Consider the following 14044-nt stretch of genomic DNA (forward strand, 5'->3'; position numbering starts at 1 on the left):
GTCAGCAATGGCACCACATGGAAGAGAAATGTCACAAGGCCTGTGAAAGAAAATTATTTCTTTACACAAGAAAGGTGAAGGCTACAAGAAGATCAGCAAAGCTTTACTTATCAGTCAGAATACTGTAGCAAAAGTGATACAAAAATGTAACATAGTTGGAACTGCAACCATCTCACGAGACGTCCATGCCATCCGTGGAAGTTAAAGCGGGATTCCACCCTAAAGTGGAACCTCCGCTAATCGGATCCCTCCCCCCCCCGGTGTCACAATTGACACCTTTCAGGGGGGAGGGGGGTGGAGATACCTGTCAAAGATAGGTATTTACACCCACTTCCGGGCATAGACTCCCGTGGGAGTCTACGCCATTTCCTGCCCTGCCGCGCTGTCTGCTGGGACTCACACGGGTCCCAGTGACAGTGCGGAGATTTCCTATTGCGCGACGCGACTCGCGCATGCGCAGTAGGGAACCGGGAAGTGAAGCCGATTCGCTTCACTTCCTGATTCCGTCACCTAGAATGGTGACGGCAGCAGCCGAGCGATCGATCGGCCTCGACTGCCGGCATCGCTGGAACCCGGGACAGGTAAGTGTCCATTTATTAAAAGTCAGCAGCTGTAGTATTTATAGCTGCTGGCTTTTAATATTTTTTTTTGGTGGAATCCCTCTTTAATTCCTCGACAGGAGCGTCTTCTGATGAGAAGGCTTGAAGAAAATCGCCATGCAAGTTCACTGCAGTTAGCTAAAGAAGTAGAAAGGCAAACTGGGGTGATTATTTCCTGTGACACAATACGGCGTACACTGCAGAGGAATGGAATGCATGGGTGTCACCCACGAAGGAAGATTCTCCTAAAGCCCATGCACAAAAAATCCCGCCTAGAAATTGCCAGGGCCCATCCTGAAAAAGAAGAATACCGGGACTCTGTATTCTGATGAGATCAAGATAAATGTTTTTGGAACTGATGGCTTCAAAACTTTATGGCGTCTCAATGGTGAGTACAAAGAAAAATGCACGGTGCCTCGTTCTGTGTTGCTGCATGAGTGCTGCTGGTGTCAGAGAGCTGCATTTCATTGATGGTATCATGAATTCACAGATGTACTGCTCTATATTGGAAGAGAAGATGCCACCATCACTCCGTGCCCATGATCGCCGTGCACTTTTCCAACATGACAATGATCCAAAACAATATCTAAGGCCACTGTTGCATTTCTGAAGAACAGGGTGAAAGTGATCCAGTGGTCAAATAGATCTGATCTGAATCCATTCGGACACCAATGGGGATTTCTGAAGAGACAAGTTGAGCATCACTCTCCATCCAGCATCCAGGCTCTAAAAGAGGCCGTTATTGAAGAACGTAAAAAGATGTTTCAATATGTCGCCAACTTGTTCATTCCATGCCTAGAAGACTTTGAGCTGTCCTTACATATCATGGAGGTCATACAAAATACTAGATGTGGTATTTTGTGGTTGTGCGGTGTATTCATTTTTGCATCTAAAGATTTTGTAATCTAAGTTATATCATTAACCTTACTTTCATGTAATGAGCTAAACAAATGTTCCATAAAACTCAGTTTTGTCAAAATTTTGGAAATTGTTCTTGTGTTCATTGAGATATTGATTAAAATCTTACTTTTCAAAAGGGGTGTACTACTTTATGCTGAGCACTGTATACTCACCCTCTCCGTCCTTCCCCACTTACATACATTGATTTCTTTCCCTGTAAAACAATGTTGCCTCCTTGGAAGCAAGCGCAAATGGGCTCTTGGGATATGTAGTTCTGGATAGCAGGCCTATATCAATAAGAACCTCCCAGCAGTTTTCTTTGCAAACATTTTACATGCATCATAATAGTTGTTTCTTATTACTCGTACAAAGTAAAATAAAAAAATGCTTGGACATGCTCTAGAGAGGGGAAAGGAGGTTTGGGGGTAAATATAGCAAGGTGCTGATTACTTTCCTAGCAAAACAATGCTGCTGCCTTGACTCCCAAAAGCCAGCCTATAAACCATATGTAGTTAAAGGGCTCTTGGGAGATGCAATTCTGGGGAGCAGGCCTATATCAATAACCTCCCAGATGCTTTCTTTACAATAAATTTTACAAGTCTGGTAGCAACAGGGTTGATTTACTGCAAATAGACTGTGCACTTTGCAAGAGCAGTTGCTCCAGAGCTTGGTAAATGAGGGGAAGCTCTGCTGACTTCTATCATCCAATTATGTGCAAGCAAAAATGCTGTTTTTTTAAAATTCTCTTTACATGTGATTGGGTATTCTTTTACCTAATTTACTAAGCCACAGAGCATATTCCCTTGAAAACTGCACAGTCTATTTGCCTTTAGTAAATCAATCCCAGTGTCACATAAAATATATTTTTGCTACAGGTACAAAGTAACAGAAAAAAAAGAAAAAAGGAACAAAAAAAAATACTTGGACATGCTCCAGTCCAGAGAGGTTTGGGGGTATATTTGAGTAAGGCCTGGACATGCACTTTAAATCTGAACTCAAGATCAAACTTAGTTGCTAGTAAATGTTAGTAACAATACCTAAAAATGAACTTTGCTTATTTGTTCTATTTTTGTCTGTTAAATATACCATTGAAAGCATTTTGATAAATCTGTGCAATAACTGTATACAAAATACGTGTTGATCTTGTCAGAAATTCAGAGCTGCCCCATGTCCTGTCCACTGTTCCAGTGTTATCTCAAAGAGCCTGATTAGCTCTGAGGCCGCGTACACACGGGCGGACTGTTCGCCCAACTTTGTCCGCTGAACAGTGTTTCAGCGGACAGTCCGCTCGTGTGTGGGCTTCAGCGGACAGTTTCAGCGGACAGTCTGACGAACAAAGTTTTTCGGAATTTCCGTAAAACTGTCCGCTGAAACTTGGTTTGAGCGTACAGTCCGCTCGTGTGTAGGCTTGTTCGTCAAACTAAGTTCCGCGCATACTCAGAAAGGATTTACACGCCGAAGGTTGCATTGCAGTGTATAGGACGTCGTTTTCTAGTCCCGTCGTACGTGCCGTTCACGTCATCGCGCACGGTTTCAGCGGACTGTTCGTTCATCGTGTGTGGTCAAGTCCGTTCATGCTAATTTTGAGCGGACTGTTTGTCAAACTGTTTGACGAACAAGGTTGGGCGAACAGTCCACGCGTGTGTACGTGGCCTTAGGTTCCTTTCACACAATAAGCCACAATAAACCAGCTCGTATCCACCTCCGTTTTTCCGGCAGATCCGAGCGGGCCACCCATTAACTCCTATGGGTAGGCGGATATCAGTGGAGATGTGCCATTCGTCTGGAAGATCAGATCGGATCTAATGAAAAAGGACATGCTGTCCGTTTTCGTCCAATCTCCCCATAGAAATTTCCCTCGGGTCCCTCCCTGCTCAGTGAGCAGAGACGGAACTGTCATCCACCGGCTCAGCGGAGATCAACAGAGCGATCTCCCGCCGAGCTAGCGGAGTCCGCTGAGCGTATCCGCTCCATGTGAAAGGGGCCTAATGTTGGGACTTCAGGTCAGATCAGTTAGTGTCTGTGTGTAAATGAGTATAAGGGGTGTGAATCAGTAGTTTAACAGAAATAAACTGGGCAGGGCTGACACCACTCAATCCACATAAATGCTCTGTGTTGTCAGCCCACAGCAGGAATTGGGAGCTGAGTGTATCTCTGACAGATCAAAGGGTATTCCTCTGTACTCGCACAGTCTTTATAGTGATAAAACACAGAAAATGATGCATGTATTGTAGAGATGTACTACATATGTTTTTCTTTATTTTGTCTTCACATACGCTTTAAGTTTTGGGGAAGAAGTGGGGAATGGATAGAACTTTTTTTTGGGCATTTAAAGTTGCGGTCCGTAGAAGTTTTCCCTCCTCCAGCAAGATTTTTGGTACAGGAAAAGATTAACTATCATAAGAAAATGTATATATGTTGGTAAATCTTCTTGATGAAAGTGTGAGTAAAGAATGGAGTGCCTAAAATTTGTGAATGATGCTTTTCGAAATATATGATACATTTTGGGTGACTCTGACTTTCCACTCCTTATCAAATAAACCTTTAGCTGATATAAGCTGGTGTGTTTTATAAATGTAACCTAACATATGGATTAATTATTGGATGAAGCCCTAAGGCTAGTGCGTTTCTTTATTACATGCCAAACTACACTGACCACCATACATGCCAGTGGCAAGAGAATGCACTTTAAACTCTCCATGCATTAACAATGTGCATTGATTTTTTTCTCTTTTTTAAACTAACTTTATTTACCAAAGAAAGTTGTGCACCATGCATGGCTATCCACCTGTGTGCTCCATGTTTAGTTATGAATGTGCACATCATAGCGGTGGACCTGGAGGCTGTGAAAAATAAGCTAGACACATCCACATGCAAGCATATAGCCAACCAGCAATTTGCGCTTCCTAGGGTGACAACGCTACATCTGCAGAAGCAGGGGCTCTGTTGGTGTTGTCACCCTAGGTCAGGGAGTGTCAGGACCAACAGGTCAAATTCTAACTATTGTTTAAAGGAGAAGTATAGCCAAAGCTCTTTTGGACATATGTATCCTCTGGGTCACAGGGGTGCACTTAGTTCTTCACTCAGTGGACAGCAGGCTAAAGTACGCTGCCTGCTAGCATCAGAGGGCCAGTCCAGGCTCTGCAGGGATCCCAACAATAATGTTGGGATGCACCCAGATGCCTGACCAACAGCTGGCTCGGTCTCTAAGCGCATCTGCTCCTGCCCCCTCCACAGTCCGGCGCTCCAGTGAGCACTAGAGGGGCAGAACAGAGAGCCAAATAACTGTGGATAAGCTACAGGATATTATTTTTTTTTAATTCACATCCACTTTTTTCAGGGGGAGTCAATTTGAAAGCAGCAGAAGTGGAGCAGCATATATTGGTGGAGTATGTTCACTTCTAAAAGGAGGCGGTGTGAACGAGGTAAGAGGTACAGCGGCAAATATTACTCTCTTGGTATAGTTCCATTACTCAGTACTGTACAGTGGTGTGAAAAAGTGTTTGCCCCCTTCCTCATTTCCTGTTCCTTTGCATGTTTGTCACACTTAAGTGTTTCGGAACATCAAACCAATTTAAACAATAGTCAAGGACAACACAAGTAAACACAAAATGCAATTTGTAAATGAAGGTGTTTATTATTAAAGGTGAAAAAAAATCCAAACCATCATGGCCCTGTGTGAAAAAGTGATTGCCCCCTAAACCTAATAACTGGTTGGGCCACCCTTAACAGCAACAACTGCAACCAAGCGTTTGCAATAACGTGCAATGAGGCTTTTACAGCGTCCTGGAGGAATTTTGGCCCACTCATCTTTGCAGAATTGTCCTAATTCAGTTACATTAGAGGGTTTTCGAGCATGAGCGGCCTTTTTAAGGTCATACCACAACATCTCAATAGGATTCAGGTCAGGACTTTGGCTAGGCCACTCCAAAGTCTTCATTTTGTTTTTCTTCAGCCATTCGGTGGTGGACTTGCTGGTGTGTTTAGGATCATTGTCCTGCTGCAGAACCCAAGTTCGTTTCAGCTTGAGTACACGAACAGATGGTCGGACATTCTCCTTCAGGATCTCTTGGTAGACAGCAGAATTCATAGTCCCTTTTATCACGGCAAGTCTTCCAGGTCCTGAAGCAGCAAAACAGCCCCAGACCATCACACTACCACCACCATATTTTACTGTTGGTATAATGTTCTTTTTATGAAATTCAGTGTTCCTTCTACGCCAGATATACTTGGACACACACCTTCCAAAGAGTTCCACTTTTGTCTCATCGGCCCACAGAATGTTGTCCCAAAAGTCTTGGGGATCATCAAGATGTGTTGTGGAGAAATTGAGACGAGCTTTGATGTTCTTTTTGCTCAGCAGTGGTTTTCTCCTTGGAACTCTGCCATGCAGGCCATTTTTGCCCAGTCTTTTCCTGATGGTGGAGGCATGAACGCTGACCTTAACTGAGGCAAGTGAGGCCTGCAGTTCCTTGGACGTTGTTATGGGGTCTTTTGTGACCTCTTGGATGAGTCGTCGTTGCGCTCTTGGGGTAATTTTGGGCGGCCGGCCACTCCTGGGAAGGTTCACCACTGTTCCATGTCTTCGCCATTTGTGGATAATGGCTCTCACTGTGGTTCGCTGGATTCGCAAAGCTTTGGAAATGGCTTTATAACCCTTTCCAGACTGATAGATCTCAATTACTTTCTTTCTCAATTGTTCCTGAATTCCTTTGGGTCTCGGCATGATGTGTAGCTTTTAAGGATCTTCTGGTGGACCTTACTGTGTCAAGCAGCTCCTATTTAAGTGATGCCTTGATTGTGAACAGGTGTGGCAATAATCAGGCCTGGGTGTGGCTAGAGAAATTGAACTCAGGTGTGGACAACCACAGTTATAGTATGTTTTAACAAGGGGGGCAATCACTTTTTCACACAGGGCCATGATGGTTTGGATTTTTTTTCACCTTTAATAATAAACACCTTCATTTACAAATTGCATTTTGTGTTTACTTGTGTTGTCCTTGACTATTGTTTAAATTGGTTTGATGTTCCGAAACACTTAAGTGTGACAAACATGCAAAGGAACAGGAAATGAGGAAAGGGGCAAACACTTTTTCACACCACTGTATGAAGCATATTACAGTGCTTCTAATGTCAACAGTTTTTTTACCTTGATGCATTTCATGCATTAGGGTAAAAAAAAATTTCAGTTGCTGTTCACCCCCCTCCCTTCCCTAAAGTCCTTTTTTAATCGAGTGCTGTGCCCGTCTGCAGGCCCTCTCTCCCTGTCTACCTTGTCTCTCAGGCTTGACCGAGAGTAGCAGGAGCCATTGGCTCCTGCTGCTGTCAGTTAAACCCTGTAAGGTGGAGGAGCAGGGCCAATCTGTGCTGTGTGTGTTTATAGAAGCACACAGCCTGACTTGGGAGCAAGCCCACACGTGTGCCCCCATAAGAAGCATCTTAATATTATGGCACACGAAAAAGAGGAGGAGGCTAGAGTGTTGGCAGGGAACCCCAGAAGAGGACGTTCAGGGCTTCGCTATGTAATACCATTGCTCAGAACAGTTAAGCACATGTTTATTAATTTATTTAAAATGTAATTATTTATTTTTTTCATTTTATTTTGGTCAAATTGTCAACCTAAACAGGGTATTTATTAAAACCGTGCAGTAAAGAAAAGTCCTTAAAAATTATGTATAATTATTTAGGTAGAGAAATTAGCCATGGAGTTGTTTTAACTGATGCAGATATCTAGGCTTCAATGAATTCTGAACATAAAGAGTTAAGATACCATGAGCAAAAACAAAAGATGACAACAGCCTTCCTGTTTTATGCTGTATCCCCAAATGTGTTTTTGGCATCAGTGATATTCATCTCTGTTTTGTTTAATGTTTCAGTTTGGAAGGGTGGATGTCCTGGCAATCACAATGGTACAATCCCTGGCTTCTAATTTGGGCATTTTTTCTGATAAGGAGAAGATGAAGAGAGGTATGTAACTGATATGTTTTATGATGTACAGCATTGTAACCCAATGATTGGGATAAAATATAATAGTTGTTTTTTTTGTTTTAATATTTTGTATATTGCTACAGTAAAACTTGTTAGCGATATTTTGCAGAGAACACTGGAATTTTTTCTGTATGTTACCAAACCTATCTATAGAATCAGGCACAGTCCTTGAGTAGTACCGACCTTTGTTAATGATGGATATTTCTATATAGTAAAGGGAATAAAACTTCACTATACATGTGTTGTGACCTTAGATTAGTGGTCTCCAAACTGCGGCCAGTGGGCTGAATGTGGCCCTTGGCTTGCCTTTATCTGGCCCATGGGGCACTTTTCCTTCCACTGATACAAGGCACTATTCCTACTACTGACATCAATGATGGGACACCATTCCTTCCATGGACACCATTCCTCATTACTTCAGGAGGCTTATGCCCTGTACACACAATCCGATTATGTCGGAAAATCCAATCGTTTGTGGACTCTATCGGACTTTTTCTGTCGGATTTTCCGACACACAAAGTTTGAGAGCAGGATCTAAAATTTTCCGACAACAAAATCCGATCGCATAAATTCCGATCATGTGTAGACAATTCTGACGGACAAAGTGCCAAGCATGCTCAGAATAAACTAAGAGACAAAAGCTATTGGCTCCTGGCCCATTTATAGTCCCAACGTACGTGTTGTACGCCACCTCGTTCAGAACGATCTGATTTTCCGTCAACTTTGTGCGACCGTGTGTATTCAACACAAGTTTCAGACAAAATACGTTGGAAAAAATCCAACGGATTTTGTGGTCGGAATGTCCGACCGTGTGTACAGGGCATTTGGCTTTGTAAAAACAAAATCAGGGAGCCCTTGTGCTATTTAGTTGTTGGTAGATCTAAGAAAGATTATACAATCAGAATGTAATATGTGTGATCACCTTGGGTCATATTCTGTAAATAATTATTGTCAGTATTACAGTGCGTTTTTTCTGGTAATTGTCTGGATTGTATCTTTAGGGGAATGTACCTGTGAAGACAGGTGGCATGGATGTATCATGGAAGACATTGGGTAAGGCCTAAAACAATCTTCTCTTTTTTGCTGTAACCTAATTTTCTTCTTGCTTGCTGGATATCATACAGTCACAGTCTGAGAAAAAGATATTGAGTCTTATGATGGAAATAAGTCCATTCTGTTACTCACAAGAACCAACAGTTGTTTCCGTTTCAGGTTTCTTAAAGTGATATTAAAGGCTTTGCACAGAGCAGCCCGCATCCTCCTCTTCTTGGGTCCCGTGCTGACACTCCTGACCCCTCCCTCCTGCCAAGTGCCCAAAAGCAAGCAGCTTGCAATGGGGTACCCAAGTAGGCCCGTTCCCGAGCCACAGCTCTGCATGTTCATTCACACACAGAGCCACAGCTCGGCCCTACCCCCACTCTCTCCTCATTGGTTTACTGGCTGTGATTGACAATAGTGGGAGCACTGCTGTCTCAGACAATAAGGAGGGAGAGCCGAGGCTCTCGTGCTGGAGGAAAATTGGACTCAGGTAAGTAATGGGGGGGGGGGGGGGTGGCTGCACAGAGAAGGTTTTTTTTTACCTTCATGTATAGAATACATGAAGCTACATGTTCTTTATCATTTTCCTTTCACTTCACAATTTTGTGGCACTTTGTGTTGGTCTATCACATAAAATCCCAATAAAATACATTTAAGTTTTTGGTTGTAACGTGAAAAAATTTGGAAAATATTAAGGGGTATGAATACTTTTTCAAGGCACTGTATTTGTTTGATTTTGGGTTAGTTTAAAGTTAAGGGTGATACCATTTATTGGCTAAAATGGATTCTAGTGCAAGCTTGAAGAAGAGGCCAGAGAGCCTTGAATGCCTATGATAGAATCTTTAATCAATAAATGGTATCTTCTAAACTTCTACTTTTGTTGATGGTTAACACTACTACTACGCTACTACTATGGATTTTGGTATGAATTTAGAAGGCTAGGAAATCAAAATAAAGACAGAACATGCCAGCTCCATGAAAGTGTTTTTTATAAGGAAGTCAAACTCAAGCCTTATTGCTTCCCAGTAACTACTAAGCCCCTATATTACTTCTCCCCTGAGCGTGGGACCAGGTATCCGACACCTCTGAAAGTGTCAGATATCAGCGGTGGCCATAACTCTGTAAGAAATCAAAGATTTACCACACTGCACAGACAGAAAGGTAAGTATTTATCTTCATCTTTTACAGTAGGTGTTTAACTTCATGCTGGAAAGTTAGCACCAGGGTCACATTAATCGGTGGAGTGATTGCCTTTCTCTTCTACAGTACTGATATGTTTCTTCTTGGCACACACTTGAAGCCTGCACCATTTATAACTATACTCATGATTACCAACTGTTTTGAAATACTGAGTGATCATGCAGTTTACACTCTCATTAGTCTTATAGTAATGCTTATGTGGCTGCTTTGCACCGGAGTGCTCATTGATGAAATCTTCAGAGAAGCTCTGTCTGTCATGATTGAGGATTGTGAGGATGTTCCAAGCAAGAAAGAGGTTTATATTATGTCTCAGGCTTCTTTTTTTATCAACTGTTAAATGGTCTTTCAGTTTTAGGCAAATTCACTGTGCACTACAATTGCACTAAGTGCACTGCAACTAGATCTGAGGCGAATATCTGAAATGAGGGGAAGCTCTATTGATTTCTATCATCCAATCATGTGCAAACAAAAATGCTGTTTTTTATTTTCCTTGCATGTCCCCCTCAGATCTACAGCCAGGGCCGTCTTTAAGGCAGGGCAAAAGGGGCAGCTGCCCTGGGTCCTGTCATTGTTGGACCCAAAGCAGCTGCCTCATACTTGCCAACTATCCCAGTTTAAATTCCCTTGTCCCTTGAAATTGTAGTCCTGTACGGTGTCCCGATATATCAGTGTGAAGTGCTGGTACTAATGCTGCCCAGCTCCAACCTATTGTTATGTACAGATGATTCGCCTGCAGACCCTGTGTTTACATGTAAATAACCGTCATTCATATGTAAAAGATGGCAGCATTACTAAGTAAATTGCTGCGGCTGGCGGCATTGATATGTAAATAAAGGTGGCAGTCGTATGTATATCATGCTCCCCTGCAGTGAGGAGATGATGTGCTGTAACCTCTAGCAACCATTCAGTGAGCAGTATTACTATACAGTAATCTCTAGCAACCAATTAACAAGCAGTTATCCTCTAGCAACTAATCAGTGAGCCGTAATGTGTGCTGTAACCTCTAGCAACCAGTCATTAAGCAGTAATGATATGCTGTAACCACTGGCAACCAATCGCAATTGCTGCCTGATCTGATACAGTCAACTGATTTTAAGTCTAGCTGCTATTTATTGTATGCCTCACAGCAGGTGGAGAGTGAAATTGCATGGGGGGGGGGGGGGCAAGAATTTTTTTGCCCAGGGTCCAATCAATATTAAAGACGGCCCTGTCTACAGCGACTGCACTTTCAAGTGCACTTGTAGTGCACAGTGGATTTGCCTTTAGTAAAAGAACCCCATTGATTTATGAGTTTGGTGTGGAGGAACCTTGATTGGTCTGCACAGATCCCTGACCTCAACCCTACTGAACAACCTTTGTATGAATTGGATTCCAGGTCTCCTCGTTCAACATCAGTACTTGAACTCATAAATGCTTTTTTGGTTAAATATGCACACATTTTCACAGACATACTCTAAAATCTTATGAAAAGCCTTCCCAGAAAAATGGAGCCGCAAACTGGGTGGGAAGAAATTCCATATTAATGCTCATAGTTTTGGAATGGGATGTCCAGCAAGCCCATACATGTGTGATGGTAAGGTGTGCACAACTTTTAGGCCTTAAGTGCATCTCCTTATTTTGTTGTTGACCTAACAACGAATAACTATCTTTTTACGATAGCAATTTACTGGCTTTTTTCCCCCAAAAGCAATTATTTTTTTTTAAAGGCTGACTCATTCTCTGTCCTAACCCCAGTGTCCTCCATCACTTGGATCCCTCTCCTTGATGTCTAATGAAGTGCCCTGTTCCACATTACTTATCAAAGCAGTTTATTTATTTATTTATTTTTGCTTTTAACATTGCATCCTTCTACTGAGCTGCCACTTCTATTGATCACATTAATTCTGTAAACAAATGTTTGTTCAGCACTAACATAGCAGACATAAATTGAACAAAATGATGAAAGACTTGAAGAAGAATAGCCTGATTCATCATCAGCTAATAATGTCTTTAGCTAATGAGGTTCTATTAGTTTGTTGCCATTTCCAATTGTTTTCTTTGTTCTTTAAAAGTTAGACGTGTTCAGTGAAACTTCATAACATTGTACGCCTGCAGATGAAATGAAGGCTGTAATTGTAGTTTATTACTACTACTGTAGCTAATTGTGTGTCCCTCACTTTTATTAACAAGTACCTGATTCATGATCGTACATTGTTGTCATAGTATTTTGGGCTTTACAAGCATATAGATGCTGTTTTTTTTTTATTAATTTACTGGTACAGTTAATAGGGAGTGAGTGGCCTGGTTGAACAAGAAATAGGATCTTAAATCTGGACTCTAGACAAAGCACCAAGAATTAAGTTAATTATTAAAAATAATTGAACCTCTCGTCTAATGCATATGTGCGACTGCAGGACAGGTGGGCCTTAAGAGTCCATTCACACAGGGGAAACACGACTTCCAGCGAGACTTTGGGAGACAACTTGGACACGACTTGAGTATGAATCACAGCGCGACTTGAGGCAACTTACAAGGCAACTTGAAGTTGCCTCCAGAACAGGGGACTTTGCCAGTGGCCAATCACATAATAAGCAGCTCTGTGGGAGGGAGGGGTTTGCCTAGAAAACTATTTTTACTTCCTGGAAAGTTGCTTCAGTTAAGACGGGGATCCGACTTGGAGGCAACTTCCATTGAAATCAATGGGTACAAGTCAGATTGAAGTAGTACAGGAACCTTTTCTGAAGTCGGAGCAAGGTCAGTAGTGTACATTAAGACGGCTCTCATTCACTTACATTGATTTTATCATGTTGCGCGACTTGAGGCAACTTTGGAGGACTTCAAGTCGGATCCAAAGTTGCCCCTGTGTGAATGGACTCTTACACCAACATGCAGCACCTGCAGTATGTGTCCATGGTGTAACAATGTTCTGTGCCCAGAGCATGCTCCCAACCTACTGACATACTAACCAAGCTGTCATCGGCAGCTCCAAGCCACCATTCATGTTTCAGAACTCTGTCTCTGCCTCCCGTGGTTCAGAACCCCTTAAAGGGATGGCAGCAGCAGCGGCCGGTCCATAAGGGGCACAGGGGCACTTCCCCCTTAATCTCTGTGCGCCGACCCCTAATCTCTATGGGGGGCACAAGACGCATGGATTTCTACAATGTTTTTTTTGTTTTTTACGTACATGATTAGAGCCTGAGGCAGAGCCCATCCACTTGTGACATTAGAGAATCAATATTCGCTATTGTCTTCCTGCTTCTCCTCCCGGCCAATCAGGACAGGAAGCAGGTCCTAAGACCGGATTGGCCGGGAGGAGAAGCAACTGGATTGGTCTGGGAGTAGAAACCATGGAAGCTGCCAAAACCACCCGCAACCTGGATGGGATAAGTGTGGGCAAGTGGCGGGCGGTCGGTGGAGGGGTTTGTTTGCTGCCACCTCCAAGAAAAAAAATGGAGCACTAGCTGCCACTGGCAGGCAGGAAGCGATGGCAGGGAGTATATGTAAACCCCAACAATTAAATTCTCTTATTTGCTCATTTTTGGTTTGTAAAACATACCATCTAAAGTATTAGTATTTTGAATATGTGTTCAGTAAGTGCAAAAAAAAACATGTTAATCATGTCAGAAATTCAGAACTGTCTTGTATCCTCTGCTCACTTCCTGTATTATCTCAAGTCAAATTAGCCCACTTAGCTTTTATGTTGGACTATAAAATCATAAGTGTCTATGTTGAAGAAAATAGGATGGCTCGAGAACTTTAGTAAAAAAACAACTGAGAAGGGCTGACAACACTCAGTCCACAAAAATGCTGTGCGTTGTCAGTTTACAACAAGATTAAAGTTGGCCATGGATGGTTCGAATTGCGCCTGGTTCAGCAGGGACAGGCCTAGATTTGAACCATCTATGGGCAGGCTGTTTAATTTTTTTAGCATGCAATTTCCAGTGGCTTTAGCTTCTAGCAATAATCACTGTGCTCTACTGGTAGGGATGGCTCCCCGTGCCCCTGGAGCATGCAATAGCTCTGTAGCTCCGTAGGAGGGATTCCCCCATCAACACTGACTGTGTTGATGAGGGAATCAAGCAGTTGTATGGCCGACAGGTATTTCTCTGTACTAGCAGAGTAGAGTCTTGGAGTTTGAAGTTGTGTGCAGGTATACTATGGGGATACAGCAGCTGCAGGTCCTAATTTGATAGGCGTGTGGGTGTAGGTGTATGGCCCCAAACACAGACAGTGTGCATTTAGGGCCACATACCCACACCTGCACACTTGTCAAATTAGAACCTGCGGCTACCTTTGTCCCCATAGTGTGGCTCCATCCAGCTGCATGAACAAACCACTCA

General features: G+C 42.8%; 1 protein-coding gene across 9 annotated transcripts in view; it reads left to right on the forward strand.

The window, feature by feature from the left end:
* The window catches only part of ADAM22 (ADAM metallopeptidase domain 22), a 462480-nt gene that overhangs the window by 322880 nt on the left and 125556 nt on the right, over positions 1 to 14044 (forward strand). For all 9 annotated transcript variants that reach the window (XM_077490871.1, XM_077490878.1, XM_077490879.1 and 6 more), the window contains exons 12-14: positions 4840 to 4924; positions 7376 to 7466; positions 8489 to 8540. In XM_077490871.1, the coding sequence (XP_077346997.1) occupies positions 4840 to 4924; positions 7376 to 7466; positions 8489 to 8540 (228 nt within the window). The remainder of the gene's footprint in view (positions 1 to 4839; positions 4925 to 7375; positions 7467 to 8488; positions 8541 to 14044) is intronic.

This window comes from Lithobates pipiens, unplaced genomic scaffold, assembly GCF_037356315.1.
Source record: "Lithobates pipiens isolate NorthernLeopardFrog02 unplaced genomic scaffold, aLitPip1_a1.2 Scaffold_19, whole genome shotgun sequence".
In the NCBI taxonomy this organism is placed as follows: domain Eukaryota; kingdom Metazoa; phylum Chordata; class Amphibia; order Anura; family Ranidae; genus Lithobates; species Lithobates pipiens.